At 32.9% G+C, this 13876-nt stretch overlaps 1 protein-coding gene across 1 annotated transcript in view; it reads left to right on the top strand.

The window, feature by feature from the left end:
• The first annotated feature begins 2284 nt into the window (after positions 1–2284).
• LOC110628050 overlaps positions 2285–13876 on the top strand; it is a 30415-nt gene continuing 18823 nt past the window's right edge. Inside the window, exons 1-11 of the mRNA XM_021774495.2 lie at positions 2285–2445; positions 2586–2655; positions 3409–3590; positions 3816–5900; positions 6302–6377; positions 9214–9336; positions 10172–10421; positions 10510–11001; positions 11290–11475; positions 11581–11877; positions 12624–13271. Coding sequence (XP_021630187.1) covers positions 3416–3590; positions 3816–5900; positions 6302–6377; positions 9214–9336; positions 10172–10421; positions 10510–11001; positions 11290–11475; positions 11581–11877; positions 12624–13271 — 4332 coding nt within the window. The 5' untranslated portion in view covers positions 2285–2445; positions 2586–2655; positions 3409–3415. The remainder of the gene's footprint in view (positions 2446–2585; positions 2656–3408; positions 3591–3815; positions 5901–6301; positions 6378–9213; positions 9337–10171; positions 10422–10509; positions 11002–11289; positions 11476–11580; positions 11878–12623; positions 13272–13876) is intronic.

The following is a 13876-nucleotide window of genomic DNA, read 5'->3' as shown; positions in this document are numbered from 1 at the left end:
AACTATTGCCTCTTTTAAGAACTTCAATAGAAGAAGAGAGGCAATGATTAAATTTATCTCAGCCTGAAAATACCAACACAGCAACCAAATAAGGAATTTGAAGGAGAAGAATAAATGAGCTCTAAAAATTCTAGAAGCTAAAACTTGAATTTCAAACTCAAATCTTCAAAATAAAAATAAAAACTCATAAGAAAACTGTGAAAATGAAGAATTTGAGAAGAAGAGTAGAAGACTTATCTCTACTTGAAATGGAGAAAAAACTCTCTCCTTTTCGGACAGAGCACCTATACTGGAGAAACCATCTTCGACGGCCGAATCTTAAATGATTTTTATTTTTTTTTAAATATATTTAAAAACACTTTAAATTTATTTTATAGAAATCCAATTTTACCCTTCTAAATATTTCGATTTCGAGATTTCGGATTTTAATGGGAATTCCGTTAGAAAATTTGAATTCTAACATCGGAGTTTAACCAGGTATTATAAGACTGATGTGACGTGGGTGAAAATATGTAGTATGAGTTAACTGACTCTTTATTTATTAGTTGACTGTCCACTATTAATAAGTCGCCTAACATACTTACCAAAGCATGTTCCCGTTCGATCTAATGCGACGTAGTGCAGGGACTATCAGAACGATATTCCTCTATCTCATAAATCCATCAAATCTCAGTTCATCAAATATGAAAGTCCAAGCCACAAAGTTTGCTATTGTCCATTTAAGTTTGTCTCTTTTCTTGCAATAATATTCTGCTTCTACCTTCATTCCACTTTGATTTGCTGTATATGAGTGTGTTGGTTTTCTCTCAACAAATCTGTTTCATTATTCTTTCTAATCACCGTTTCATCTATATCCTTTCGTTGTGAATGATATATGCTACAAGATCCTATTCATTAAACTCTTTGGCGTTTTGTATTTTCTACTTCTATTTCATTTAACACTTAACATTACAGGTTGAGTCACCGACCAATGATAGATTAATTTTCTTAAAATCTTTGCTTTCTTTTTAAGGTTCAAGAAGAGAATGAGAAGGAACCTTCTAGAAGTAGTTAGTTAGTTACCTATATTGTAATTTAAGCTTGTGATTGGTTTGGTGTTTTAGCTGGATAACCAATGTAAATCCGCCACCTGTAGTAGCTCATGCATGTACATTTATGTTAAGCTCATCTTAGGGAAATGAATAACGAATTTTTCCCATTTTCTTTCCACTTTATGTTAGTGAAATTCTATAAATTGACTTTTCATATTATTGTAACTTGAGATAAATTCAATATTTCTCTTAGAAAATAAAAAAATCCACATATAATTTGTATATTAAAATATATTAATTTATAAATAAATTCCTCAATGAAATTTATTCACAATTATATTATAGCAGTGTTTGTATATATGATTTTATAAAAATATTTAATTTGAAAGGAAATTAAATGAAATAAATAGATTTTATATACAAATGATTTTATAAAAATATTTAATTTGAAAGGAAATTAAATGAAATAAATAGATTTTATATACTTATTAAAAAGCCGAAATAATTAATTATGTGTTTAGAATAAAAAATTTCATAAAAATTAAATTAAATTGATTTCTTTTTTAATGAAAAACATTCCATTATAGTTAATTTAAACTATTTGCATTTAGAAAAAATTAAATTTTTTCATAATTTTTAAAAAAATTTATTTGAATGATTTTTTCACAAAATTAATAAGGGTAAATAAACTATATTATGAGAGTTATTAAAAAAATAAAAAAATAAAATTACTATTAAGTCACAAATTTATTTTGATTTTAAAATTATTTAATTAAAATACTTCTATATTTTATAAAATTTAACACTTTCATTTTTTTATTAAAATTCTTTAAATATTTATATTATTTAATTTTTATAATTTTAATTATACATATTATTTAATTTTAGATCCATTTATTTATAAAAAATAATTTATATTTGAAAAAATTTTTTATATAAAATATTTTCTGTAAAAAATATTTTTTATTGATTAAAATTTTTAAATATTTTAAACTTTAAAAAATATAAAAAATATTTTTCTCATAAAATAAGTCTAAAAATTATATTATTTAGTTTTTTTAATTAAAATTAATTTAATTAATAATTTTTTTGACAGAATGAATAAAGAATTTGATATTATAATGCTGTGAGTATTTTTTGAAATAGGGATAGAATTAATAATTTTTTAAAAATTTAGAGATTTGGTAGTAATTTTTCAAAAAATAGAAAACGACATGTCGCGGAGAATTAAAAAAAAAAAAAAAAACACACACCCTCCTTCTCTGTTCCCTCCCTCTTCCTTCCTCATCTCTCTCCATCTTTCCAGATCAAACAGACACCGTCTGTATCCAGCCTCCCTCTCATCTCCACTGTCCGCCCTTTCTGGCCGCTTCGTCGAGAAACGCCCGTCGATGTTTACGCCTGGCTACGGATTGTGAGTTCCCTTCTCTCTCTCTCTCTCTCTCTCTGTTTGATTAATTGATTGATTTATTTCAATCAGTTATCGTTTATATTCCATTCTATTTACAATTTTATATATCTATTTTGTAACTTGTTTTCCCAATTTGGTATCAGAGTCTCTCAATCTCCTTGTAAGGATTATTTTTCGATCGACTGTAGAAGGATCGTAGAACCTTTTCTCCAGGTTTTTCCCCTTTTTATTCCCTCAAATTGAATGTTCTGTTTTGCCTTTCCATCTATGTATCTATAGCAAATTTGGTGCTTCAAATTTATTCGTCATTTCCTGCTCAAAAGTACTGAATTGCTCGGTTTTAGCATTAAGTAGCTGCCAGCCGATCTATCTCTCATGTTTTCTTTTGCTCAATAATTTTTATCATCTAAAATAAGAGCCATTAAAGAAAAAAGTTATTTGAGATTACCTTTAATTGAATTTATTCCTTTCTACTTATGTTTGCTTGTAATTTGTTCAAATGTGGATGTTGGTTAATTCTCAGCTTTAATCCTCATCTTTAATTACTAAAATTTTCCGTCAACGATATTTTGCTATTTCTCTAGTCGATATATACACATTCAGTTCATATAAATTTTTTGTATTGTCCTTTTCTTCTTTTTTGTGCTTTATGCAGTTAGACAGATGTGGGCTAGAATTTGAACTCTGCTTTAATAAAGACCTAATATCTTCATTTCACTTGTTGCCTTTGTTTGAACTTAAAGTATTAAGTCCCGGTTATTTAGCTTCAGATCAATAGGCAAATGCCACTGTGCTAGTTAGTAGCGATCCAATAAATTTGTATTCTCATTTCCTATTAATAGCAAAAAAATCTACAGAGCTCCAATCTACTACAAGTTATATATTTTTTAATGGCTTTCTGAACTTCCTATCATAATTAATTTTCACCATTCTTATTTCTTTTTGTTTTGTTTCCTTTGATGTTAGGATCATAATGGATTACTTTCTCGGTGACGAGACTCTGCCTATCCTGCAGTTGCATAAATGGGGCGCCTCTCAGTGCCAACTAAACTTATCAGAATTTCGTGAAGCTTTTATTTCACCAACTAGGGAGCTGCTCTTATTGCTGTCTTACCAGTGTGAAGCGTTGCTGCTTCCTTTGGTTACTGGTGATTATTTTTTGAGGCTTCTCCTTATGCTTTCTGCTTTAATCCCTGTATATTAAATGTTTCATTCTGTTGTGACTATGTTTGCTCTTTCATTTGCATGCAACAACAGATTTGTTATTATGTTCACTTGTATCTCAAGTATGGACCTGTTTAATCTTTTTTTCAGTTGCTAAACTGGAAATGTTTTGACATCCTTTTTGCCTTTTCTTCCAATCTTCTTGGCAGAGAGCCCCATAGATGACAACATTTCAGAAAGTTGCCTCAATGAATGTCTGCAAAATCAATCTCCAGCAGCTTTTGGTTCTCATCCATCAATGGAGCCAAGTTGGTCAGATTCACAAGATAATATATCTCTTGCTGATATATCAGTAGCAGATTTAGATAATGGTTTTTCCGGCGAACATAGATTTTTGAAATCTAATAATTATCCTTTTATTTGTAATGTGAATTCACTGGCTTGGGGTGTTTGTGGGGATACCTATGATGCACACGAGGATGTTTCATTTAGAGAGTTTCTTTTTGTGACCAATGATTATGGTGTTACAGTGCATGCTTTCCGAGTGCCTGATGAAACTGCATTGACAAGACCTAAATTGGAGGGTGAGTTTGGGCAAGGGAGGTGGGTGACTTGGGGTCCTTCAACCAAATATGCTCAAAATAGGAAATCTCAGGACATTCTTGATATGTATTCTGAAGGCGGTAGTACTACTGTTGCTGTCCAAAAGACCAAAGGAAATGAGGAAACTCAACAAGATACACATAAAGAAACTGGGGTTGACCATCTGTCAAGTGGTGTTGCTTCAAAGAGGTGGCTGCGTTCATTTTTTACTAAAGCCAAAACTATAAAATTTGATGGTAACATTAGGACTAGGTTCCCAGAGAAGACATCATTTCCGGGCTCAGCGAAGGTTGTTTCGTTTAGCATTCTTGACGAGAATTTACCAGTTTTGGACTTCCTTTCTCATGAAAACTTTCTATCAAATAAGGGAGGAAGCCAAGACACTTTGGATGCCCGTCCATACAAATGTTCCAGAGTGTTTTCTAGCAATTCACATTGTCTAGTTGGATTTGTTTTAACATTGTCAGATTCTTTATTTGCCCATACACCAAAAGAGATTGAAAGCAGCATAAAAGCTTTGCTTCTTGTTGCTAGGTTAGATGGTTTGGGAATCCATTGGGTTTCCTTTGTGAAGCTTGCTGAAAGTGCAAATGTAGACCCTGTTAGTGGGTGGACTGACTTTGGCTTTTCTGATAATCTTCTTGTTTGCCTAAATGCTTCTGGGTTAATCTATTTTTATGCTGTAATGTCTGGAGAGTGCATTGCACATATGGATGTTTTACAAGCTTGTGGATTTGACCCAAAATCAAGGCCATTGCAGCAAGAAAAAGTTGCCACGGTTGATCCACAGATGAAACCTGTTCATAAAATTCATGATATGTCAACTTCTCAAGTTGGTGATTCATTTGGTAGAAGAATGTTTAGAAAGTTGCTTGTTGTTTCACACACTTCCTTGCTAGCTGTTGTCGATGAATGTGGTATTATTTATGTCATTTGTGCTGGTGACTATATGCCAGAGAAGTACTATGCATATGAGAAATTGCTTCCACATTTTCAACATTTAAGGCTTGGCACATTGGTTGGTTGGGAGGTTGGTGGTTCTGATATAGGCTACCAAATGGTGTACTGTAATAATTCATTTAAGAGGAAAGTAGATAACTTTCATGGTAGAGGGGAGAAGAGTGACTTCTTTTCAAGCATCACATCAGATAATAGTTTTCCTGATTCTGAGGTGCATTTACAACCAATGCGTCATGTTTTTCTTCCCACAGAAAGATTTAGTGAGGATGATTGTATCTGTTTTTCACCTTTGGGAATCACTCGGCTTACCAAGAGGCACGGCATTAAGAATCAACCGAATGTTCTCATTCATTTAAATCTGCATATGGGTTTAGCTGTTCGTGATGAAAGATGCTTGGATTCTGGGGGAAAAATGTTTGACCTGCAAGGGAAGGAAGAAGCTTCTGTTGGAGAAGCAATTGGTTGCACATTTCATGGATGTCTTTATCTTGTGAACAAAGTTGGCCTTGCAGTTGTTCTTCCCTCTGTTTCTTTTTCATCTAATTTCCTGCCTGTTGAAACTTTTGGATATCGGCTACACAGTTTTGATAAAGGCGCCAGATATCCTGTGAAAAGAACTCATCATATAAGGGAATCCAAAGAGCTTTTCTCAGCTTGGAAAGTTGAAGTTTTGGATAGAGTTCTTACGTTTGAAGGCCCTGAAGAGGCAGATCGTTTGTGTTTGGAAAATGGTAAGAAGAATATTCAAGCCTTCCAAGTTACAGATTTCCATTACAATATGTCCGTTGCATCACGCATTAGTAAATACTGAGATATCCTTAATTCTGTACTGATCTTTGCTTCAATTTCCATGCTCTCTTGCAGAATTCTGCAAACTTATTTAATATCTGATTATCATTTTTAATATCAAAATTTGCTATTGGGCCATGTCCCATATCTGTGATTGACTTTTTAGATTTTGTAATTAGGTGAGATTTTATTATTTTTTTAGAGAGTCTAGATCAATTTTTACATTTGTCATATTTTTTTTATTTATTTTTTTGTACCGGATAGGTGTTTGTCATTTGCCATAGGTTTGAAGTATTTTCTAAGTTTAAATGTACTTATGAAATTATAATTACCTCCATGTCAGGCTGGGATTTAAAAATATCTAGGATGCGTCGGCTACAGATGGCATTGGACTACCTGAAATTTGATGAGATAGAGCAGTAAGATATTTGTTGTTGCTTTGTCTTATTAAGAGTTTTTTATGATACCCATTGTAGTTTGCCTTTTGATTTTATGTCTTTAAGTTGGTATATTTGAGCTTCATTACCAAAATTAAGTGCTTGCTTGCATGGTGCAACATGATGGTTAGATCTATGCACATGTGCTTGCGCATATATGAATGCACCTAAAGCAAATGCTGAACAAGACTTTTATATTACTTGTGCATGTACTTTTGAGTGAAGAGCTGCAGGAGAAACACAGCAACAAATAGTATAACGTTATGTAGTTGGAAATTGCTAATATATTTGTTTGGAATCACTATAGCATTATTTCCAAATCATTTGCACATGAACCATTAGGCTTACATTTTTAATTTTCTCATTATAGATGGATATTCAATTTCTTAGAAATTCTTACAAAAATCTAGATGATGGGTTATTAGGTCTTGCTTCATTATCTTATATCCTTGAATCTTTTTGTCTATCTTCTGGTTGGGGCTCTACCAGCATTTGGGCTTTGGATAATTTTGGGGGTATCCTCATGCAATCTTTTTCTGTGTATCTAACTTGCTTTTCTTTATATTTCACCTTTTCATTTGGAAATCTAAAGATCTTCCAAAATAAGGACCTTTAGGTTAGTGGTTCTCAATCATATTGGTACTAATAATTTATTGCAGTTGGGAAAAACAAATTAGGCATTTCATTCAGGTTACATATTGTAGTAGTAAGTCTTTTAATCTATTTTTTACATCGAGTTGTTTGTGGTTATTCTTGGAATGCTAGCTCCGAATTGAGTGCTATCTTTATGCTTGCAAATGTGTGTGAGTGCTGTAAGTGTGTAAAATATTTCTGTTTACATGTAACAGTATATTTATATGCCTAAAGGCTTGAGTGAACCAGCCAGCTTTTTTTCTCCCGATCTCTTCTCTGTTTCTTCTTCTTCTTCTTCTTCTTATGGTATCAGAGTCAACTCTAGTATTGATATCAGGCCACTTGCAGATGTTTGTTCCTGCAGACTTCATGCCTTATATTTTATGTCTTGGTGTAAGGGGTGTGTCTTAAGATTCCACATCAGCTGTGTAGGTGGGCAAACTGCTTGTCGTGTGACTTGGTACATAATTGTTAGATTGAGTTCTGAAATGAGAATTTTCATTTTGTGAATCAAGAATCAGATCAAATTACAAGATTCAAAAAATTCTCATTAATTAAAATACTATATTTACTAAAGAATAAGTAAAAAATATTACATTGACATATCTGATGAATATAGAATTAATTAGGAGTATGCTTTATAATAAACAATACATTCAATTCGGTCACAATTTAGGTGTATTAACAATTCACCCCATAGATTCAAATTGCTAGAATGGATAATTGAATCTAATTGTACGAATTGAATAGAATCATAAGATTCTAACAACAATGGTTGGGCAATCCGCCCTCCATAAGATGCATTTCGGAGTGGAGTTGACCCTGGTCAGATTTATCAACAATTACACTTGGATTGGCTCTTTGGTTCTATGGTTTATGTGATGTGCCCATGAGATTGGAAAGTTTACCATCCAGTAAATTTAAGGTTTATCTAGAAGGAAAAAGGAGGCAAAGAGTACTTCCCTTTACAATTCTTAGCAAATTTTTCATGTGTGTTGCATGTGATTGAAAATTACATAATATGTGAATATATTAAATGATTGTATTAAGGTAATTTCCTTTGGTGACTAAAACCTCAATGCATGAGATATCATTTAAAAATATGAGAATTTGAACACTAACAGGATTTTTCCTTTCGATAATTTGTACTAATTTTTTCACAAGATCTTGAAAATCAAGTGCTCAAGAAGCTCTTGTTGAGTATAATTAATTTTGTGTAATATTTGTAAGAACAGTGGCAATTGATATATGAAAACAAAAAAAAAAAAATTATAAATTTATTTTAGTTAAAGCAATAGACTGTAAGGAAATTTCAAAGGAATAAAATCTTTTTCTCTGAACTCAAAGAGGTTTTGTAACTTATCCTTTTTAATAAAAATAAAAATAAAAATACCAGGAAAAATTTCATAAATAAATCTTTTGACGATTTTAAGGATTTAGCATTTAACCTTTATTTTTCATGTGACAAGTGCACTTCTAATTAGAGCTAAAGTCAGATATGTACAACTATTAGCTTCACTGTTGGTGGAGCACATTGTCCTCTTTTCTCTTTATTCTTCTTCTTCTTTTATTATATAAACTATGCTTCTGTATTAGTAAATTTGTAATATTGTATCACATGGGAAATAGGATTTCACATAGAATATTAGACCTCAATGTTGGTACTTTATTTTTTTTCACTCAAAAGTTTATTTTATAGATACTTTTACACTTATCCTTATGTATATAGCATCTTATGAGACTGAAATTTTTAAATTCTCTATCGGCTATGGTTTTCAGCTTTTTGTCATTGCGAGGTGTCTTTATTGTTCATGATTGTTTTATTTGTTTATTTATTTTGTTAAAAAATCCTTATGCTTATTTATTCCTACATTGAAGAGGATGCTGTTTCCTTGTTAATATGTTCTCCTGCTCCATATCTCTGATTGAAATACAAAGAAAAGACATTTAATTTTGGAATTATTCTGCTTCAATGGTAACAAGTTGTCTTTTTTCCTTTTTAACTGTGTATTCTTAAAAGTTAATCTACTGGAAGCATATTAAATTCTAGCGGACATTTTCCCTACATGAGATTTTATAATGGGTAAAACAAGTAACAAACAAAATGGCTTTTTTGATGTGGCATCTTGGTTATGGTTCTAGTTGTAGAGTAATGGGTTCTTTGACTTTTTGGGTGGTGTAACAGATCTCTAAAAATGCTTGTGGACGTCAGTCTGGCAGAAGAAGGCATTTTGAGATTGCTCTTTGCTGCTGTTTATCTGATGTGTAACAGAAATGGCAGTGACATTGACGTTTCTGCTGCATCAAGGTAAACCATTTTACCAGATTTATTTGATTTTCATAACTATGCTGTGGAATTTTCTTTGGTCAGTTACAAAGTGGATAAATAGCAAGCTATGCAAGCTGGCTTGGTCAAGATTTTTACTAGGGTTATGTAGATTGATCTGCAAATTTTATACATTATTTTATTTTTTATAATCTGACTATATTTCTTGATATTGATACATATGAATCTGTTTTGTAATGTAGATATTGGTTTATTTCAGTTACATACTTAAACCCTGTGTAGATCAAGCCTCCAGGTTTTTCTGATTTTTTTGTTTTGCTTATATAGGATTGATGGTTACATGGTGAACATTTTAATTTTCACCTAATAATATATCGTTTTTATATCTTTGTCCATTCTTAAATTGGCTGGTTAGCTTGAACTGGAAAGTGCTGGGGACTGGGGTTGCATTTGCCTCTGTATAGTTGACTAAAAATGTTGCATTGTGATTTGCGAACCCATCTTAGTCTGCACATTTGCTAAAGGGTCATTTCACAAATTTTTGAGGCCAAGGAAGTGGTCAAGCAAACTGTGATTTTCTTCCATTTGCCTTTGCATGTAGTTGGTATCATATTTCACTTTCTTCCCTTTTTTGTCTTCTCTGTGAGTACTGCAGTAACATCAATTTCGCTCTTAATTCCTTTTTTTTGGGTCAAATTTTCGCTCTTAATTCAAGTCTTAAGATATGATTGATAGTTCAGTTTCCTTTTTTTTATGGGTGTCAGGAAGTTCATTGTTGGCTGCTGTTTAACTACTGGTTACTTCTTTTTGTTCTTTTTTCTTTTTTCTTTTTTCCTTTGTGAAATCTGTATTACAGGGTTCTTGCATTGGCCACTTGCTTCACAACCAAGATGATTAGAAAATTTGGGTTACTGCAACATAAAAATGGCTTGCTACTTGGTTTTAGGAAGACCCGATTTCTCTCTCTTCCTTCAGTTATATCAGATCAAGTACAAAGTGAAATGGCGGACTCAAAAAGGCTTTGTGATATGGCTCGTTTTTTGGAGATCATTAGGAATCTGCAATATCGACTTGGAGCAAAATTCAAAAAGCCTAGCCAGGGATTGGTATGCTATTGTGTGTGCTGAAAACATATTGTGAAATTTTTTTGCTTCTTATCTGTTGCTTACCATGTAAACTTTCTCAATGTTATAGATAGATGGTGGTGAAGCGATAAATTCGGTGGACTCAGTTTTGTCAGAGGATGAAGCTCAGTTTTCAGTTTTTCCAGAAAATACTGTTTCCTTGGAGACGGTAAACCAACAAGAACTTTCAATTTCTGTATCTTCTGTGGGTTCCAAGGGCGAAAAACTTGCTTTGATGTCCAAGGATGCATTGGTTTCTGGTGCTGATTTGGATCAAGATGACTCAACTGCAATATCTATATTTGTGCCTCAAGCTGGAAATTTGGGAAAGAAAAACTTTCCATTGGAAAATCCCAAGGAGATGATTGCCCGATGGAAATTAGAAAATTTTGATCTTAAAACTGTAGTTAAAGATGCTCTCATCTCTGGCCGACTTCCATCAGCTGTTCTTCAATTACATCTTCATCGTTCAAGAGATTTGGACACTGATGAAGATCCTTCTGATACCTTTAGTGAAGTTCGTGACATTGGAAGAGCCATTGCTTATGACCTATTTCTGAAGGTAGCTTATTTTTGTTTGCTTGCGTTATGGTAAACAAAAACACTTGGTGTAGTTACTACGTGTAATAATTACAGAAAGTGAGAATTAATAGGAATATGATTACCAAAAGTGAATGACAAGGGTAAATTACAGAACCTGAATAAGCCAAATACAGGACGTGAATGAATGTTATGAAAATTCTGTAATAAAAAGTTGGTGCATTAGAATACTGGGTTATAGCATGCCAGTGTACCTAGCAGTGTTCTGAGATAAATATATGTAGCTGCATTAATCATGTGTGTTTGACAGGGTGAAACTGGACATGCAATTGCAACATTACAAAGGCTCGGAGAAGACATTGAAACCTGCCTCAAGCAGTTATTATTTGGCACTGTAAGGAGATCTATTCGGATTCAAGTTGCAGAAGAGGTGAGAAAATATGGTTACCTGGGACCATATGAGTGGAAGATATTGGAGAAGATATCATTAATAGAGGTATTCTACAGTTGTCTGCTGCATTATATTTTTACAAGTGGCTGTGCCTTAAATTTTGATTTCATGCTCTGATAAGGCTTTTCTTTTTTCTTTCTTGCTGGAAAGAGGCTGTACCCTAGCAGTAGTTTCTGGAAAACTTTTATTGGTCGGCAGAAGGCATTGATGGGTGCTATGTTGACTTTAAAGTCACCTGGAGAAATTAAGCTGCACTTATTATGTCCACATTTATTTAGCAATCTTACCATTGAATGTGGTGAGATTGATGGTGTTGTTCTAGGTCCATGGACAAGCATCAAGGAAGATTATTGTGACCCTGTGGTTGATGAAGATACTGCTCATGCCGGATATTGGACTGCTGCAGCAGTGTGGTCTAGTGCCTGGGATCAGAGGACCATTGATCGTGTAAGTCTCTTTCTCTTCTCTTTTTTTCTTTTTTCTTTTTTTTTTTTTGCTTTTCTTTGATTTCTTTCTGAATACACCATGTTTTGCTGAAACCTTATTGAAGTAAGATAGGACTTGTCACCTGCCCATATTCTCAACCCTCCTGTGAACTGCGTTCTGGGTACTTCGAACCGAAATGCGATACTTTTGCATCCCAAATTATTGGTATACGTGAATAAAGTCAATAAAATAGAGGTTCCAACAAGAAATAAAAAGATGGAAGAGCTATAACAAAGAAAAAGTAAAAAGAAGAAATATATTTTAAAACATTTTAAGTGAGGTACAACTAGTAAATTTAAATGGTCGTGGAATAGGTGGCAATGTTAATTTGGGAGTATAAATTACTATTTTATTAGTTAAACTTAAAAATGTTTTTTAGAAAATATAATTATTATCAACTATTAGTCATATATTTAATTATGTAAACATTATATTACATTGCATAAACATAATTTACATGTCCCAAATTAAATTAGTGCTCTGTTAAGCCTACCCCCCTACGTTTTCTATAATTCATTCATTGGCATACTGCATACCCCGTACCTGTACCATGATTTAGGTAACTATGGTCTGTAACCGTGTCTTCCTGTGGCATGTTCCTGTGTTGAATTCTTGTAGCATGTGCCAAACGACATGACATTTTTTCTTTTTCTACTGCAAATATAGGCACTAAGCTTATTTTCCTTGACTATTTTCTTACTATGCAGATAGTTCTGGATCAACCTTTCCTCATGGGTGTTCATGTATTGTGGGAGTCTCAACTGGAATATTATTTGGGCCATAATGACTGGGATGAAGTTTTTAAACTTATGGATCTCATTCCTTCATCTGTAGTATCACATGGAAGCCTCCAGATCACTTTAGATGGCTCAAAACATGCACCTGATATTGGATGCAGCAGTGAATTTCCAGACTACAGTAATTATATATGCTCCATTGAAGAAGTGGATGCTGTTTGCATTGATGTTCCAGGAGTCAAAATATTAAGGCTTTCTGTTGATGTTATGTGCACCATCTGGTTAAGGATGCTCATGGAACAGGAGCTTGCTAAGAAATATATTTTTTTGAAGGATTATTGGGAAGGCACTGAAGATATTGTAGCTCTACTAGCTCGTTCAGGCTTCATCACTAGCAGGCCTAATAGAATGTCATCAGAGGATTATTCTGTGAAACTTTCATCTGATCTGAATATATCAGATGGTGGAAACTTTCATGTTGATACAACACAAGCTTTGGATAAATTACTGGTGCATCATTGTGTGCAATATAACTTGCCAAACCTTTTGGACCTTTATCTTGAACATCACAAATTGGCCAGGGAGAATGATTCACTTTACTTGTTACAGGAAGCTGCAGTAAGTTTCCTCACATCTAGTGAGTCTTACCGTTCTCTGATTTTGTATTTTGCTTTAGTATTGTCTAACTTTTGCAGGTTCATTTGATGAGTAAATAGTTTATTAGATATTCACTAGAGATAGCAATTAAATATATACTGAAAATTGTTAATGCCGTTTGCTTGTGCCTTTGAAGCTGCTTGTTTTAAAGTGTATTCTGCAGTCTAATGCTCTATTGACTTATTCTAAATAGTTTGTTATTTTCAGCTAATGGCATCAAATATATTCAGAGCCTATATATAACTGTAATCTATTGACTCATAATGACACATGCAATGATATTCCAGATACATTTTAAAGTCTCTATCACCCTGCTTTGAAAGGGTGATGTTTGTAGAAGGATAATATTTGTTATATTTCACAATAGGGATTACAATCTATTTATACATGAGAGAGGGTATCTAAATAGGAAGGAAAATCAAGTCTATGATTATACAATCCCTAAGATTAAGCAACTAACCCATCTATCAATATTTACTTCCTATATTAACATATTTACTTTCTATAACTTATAACACTCCCCCTCAAGTTGGATCATAAATGTTAATCATGCCCAACTTGTTACA

Source organism: Manihot esculenta, chromosome 12 (genome assembly GCF_001659605.2).
Source record: "Manihot esculenta cultivar AM560-2 chromosome 12, M.esculenta_v8, whole genome shotgun sequence".
Classification (NCBI taxonomy): Eukaryota; Viridiplantae; Streptophyta; class Magnoliopsida; order Malpighiales; family Euphorbiaceae; genus Manihot; species Manihot esculenta.
Note: the sequence above shows the minus strand (reverse complement) of the source record. Positions and strands in the feature narration are given on the sequence as shown.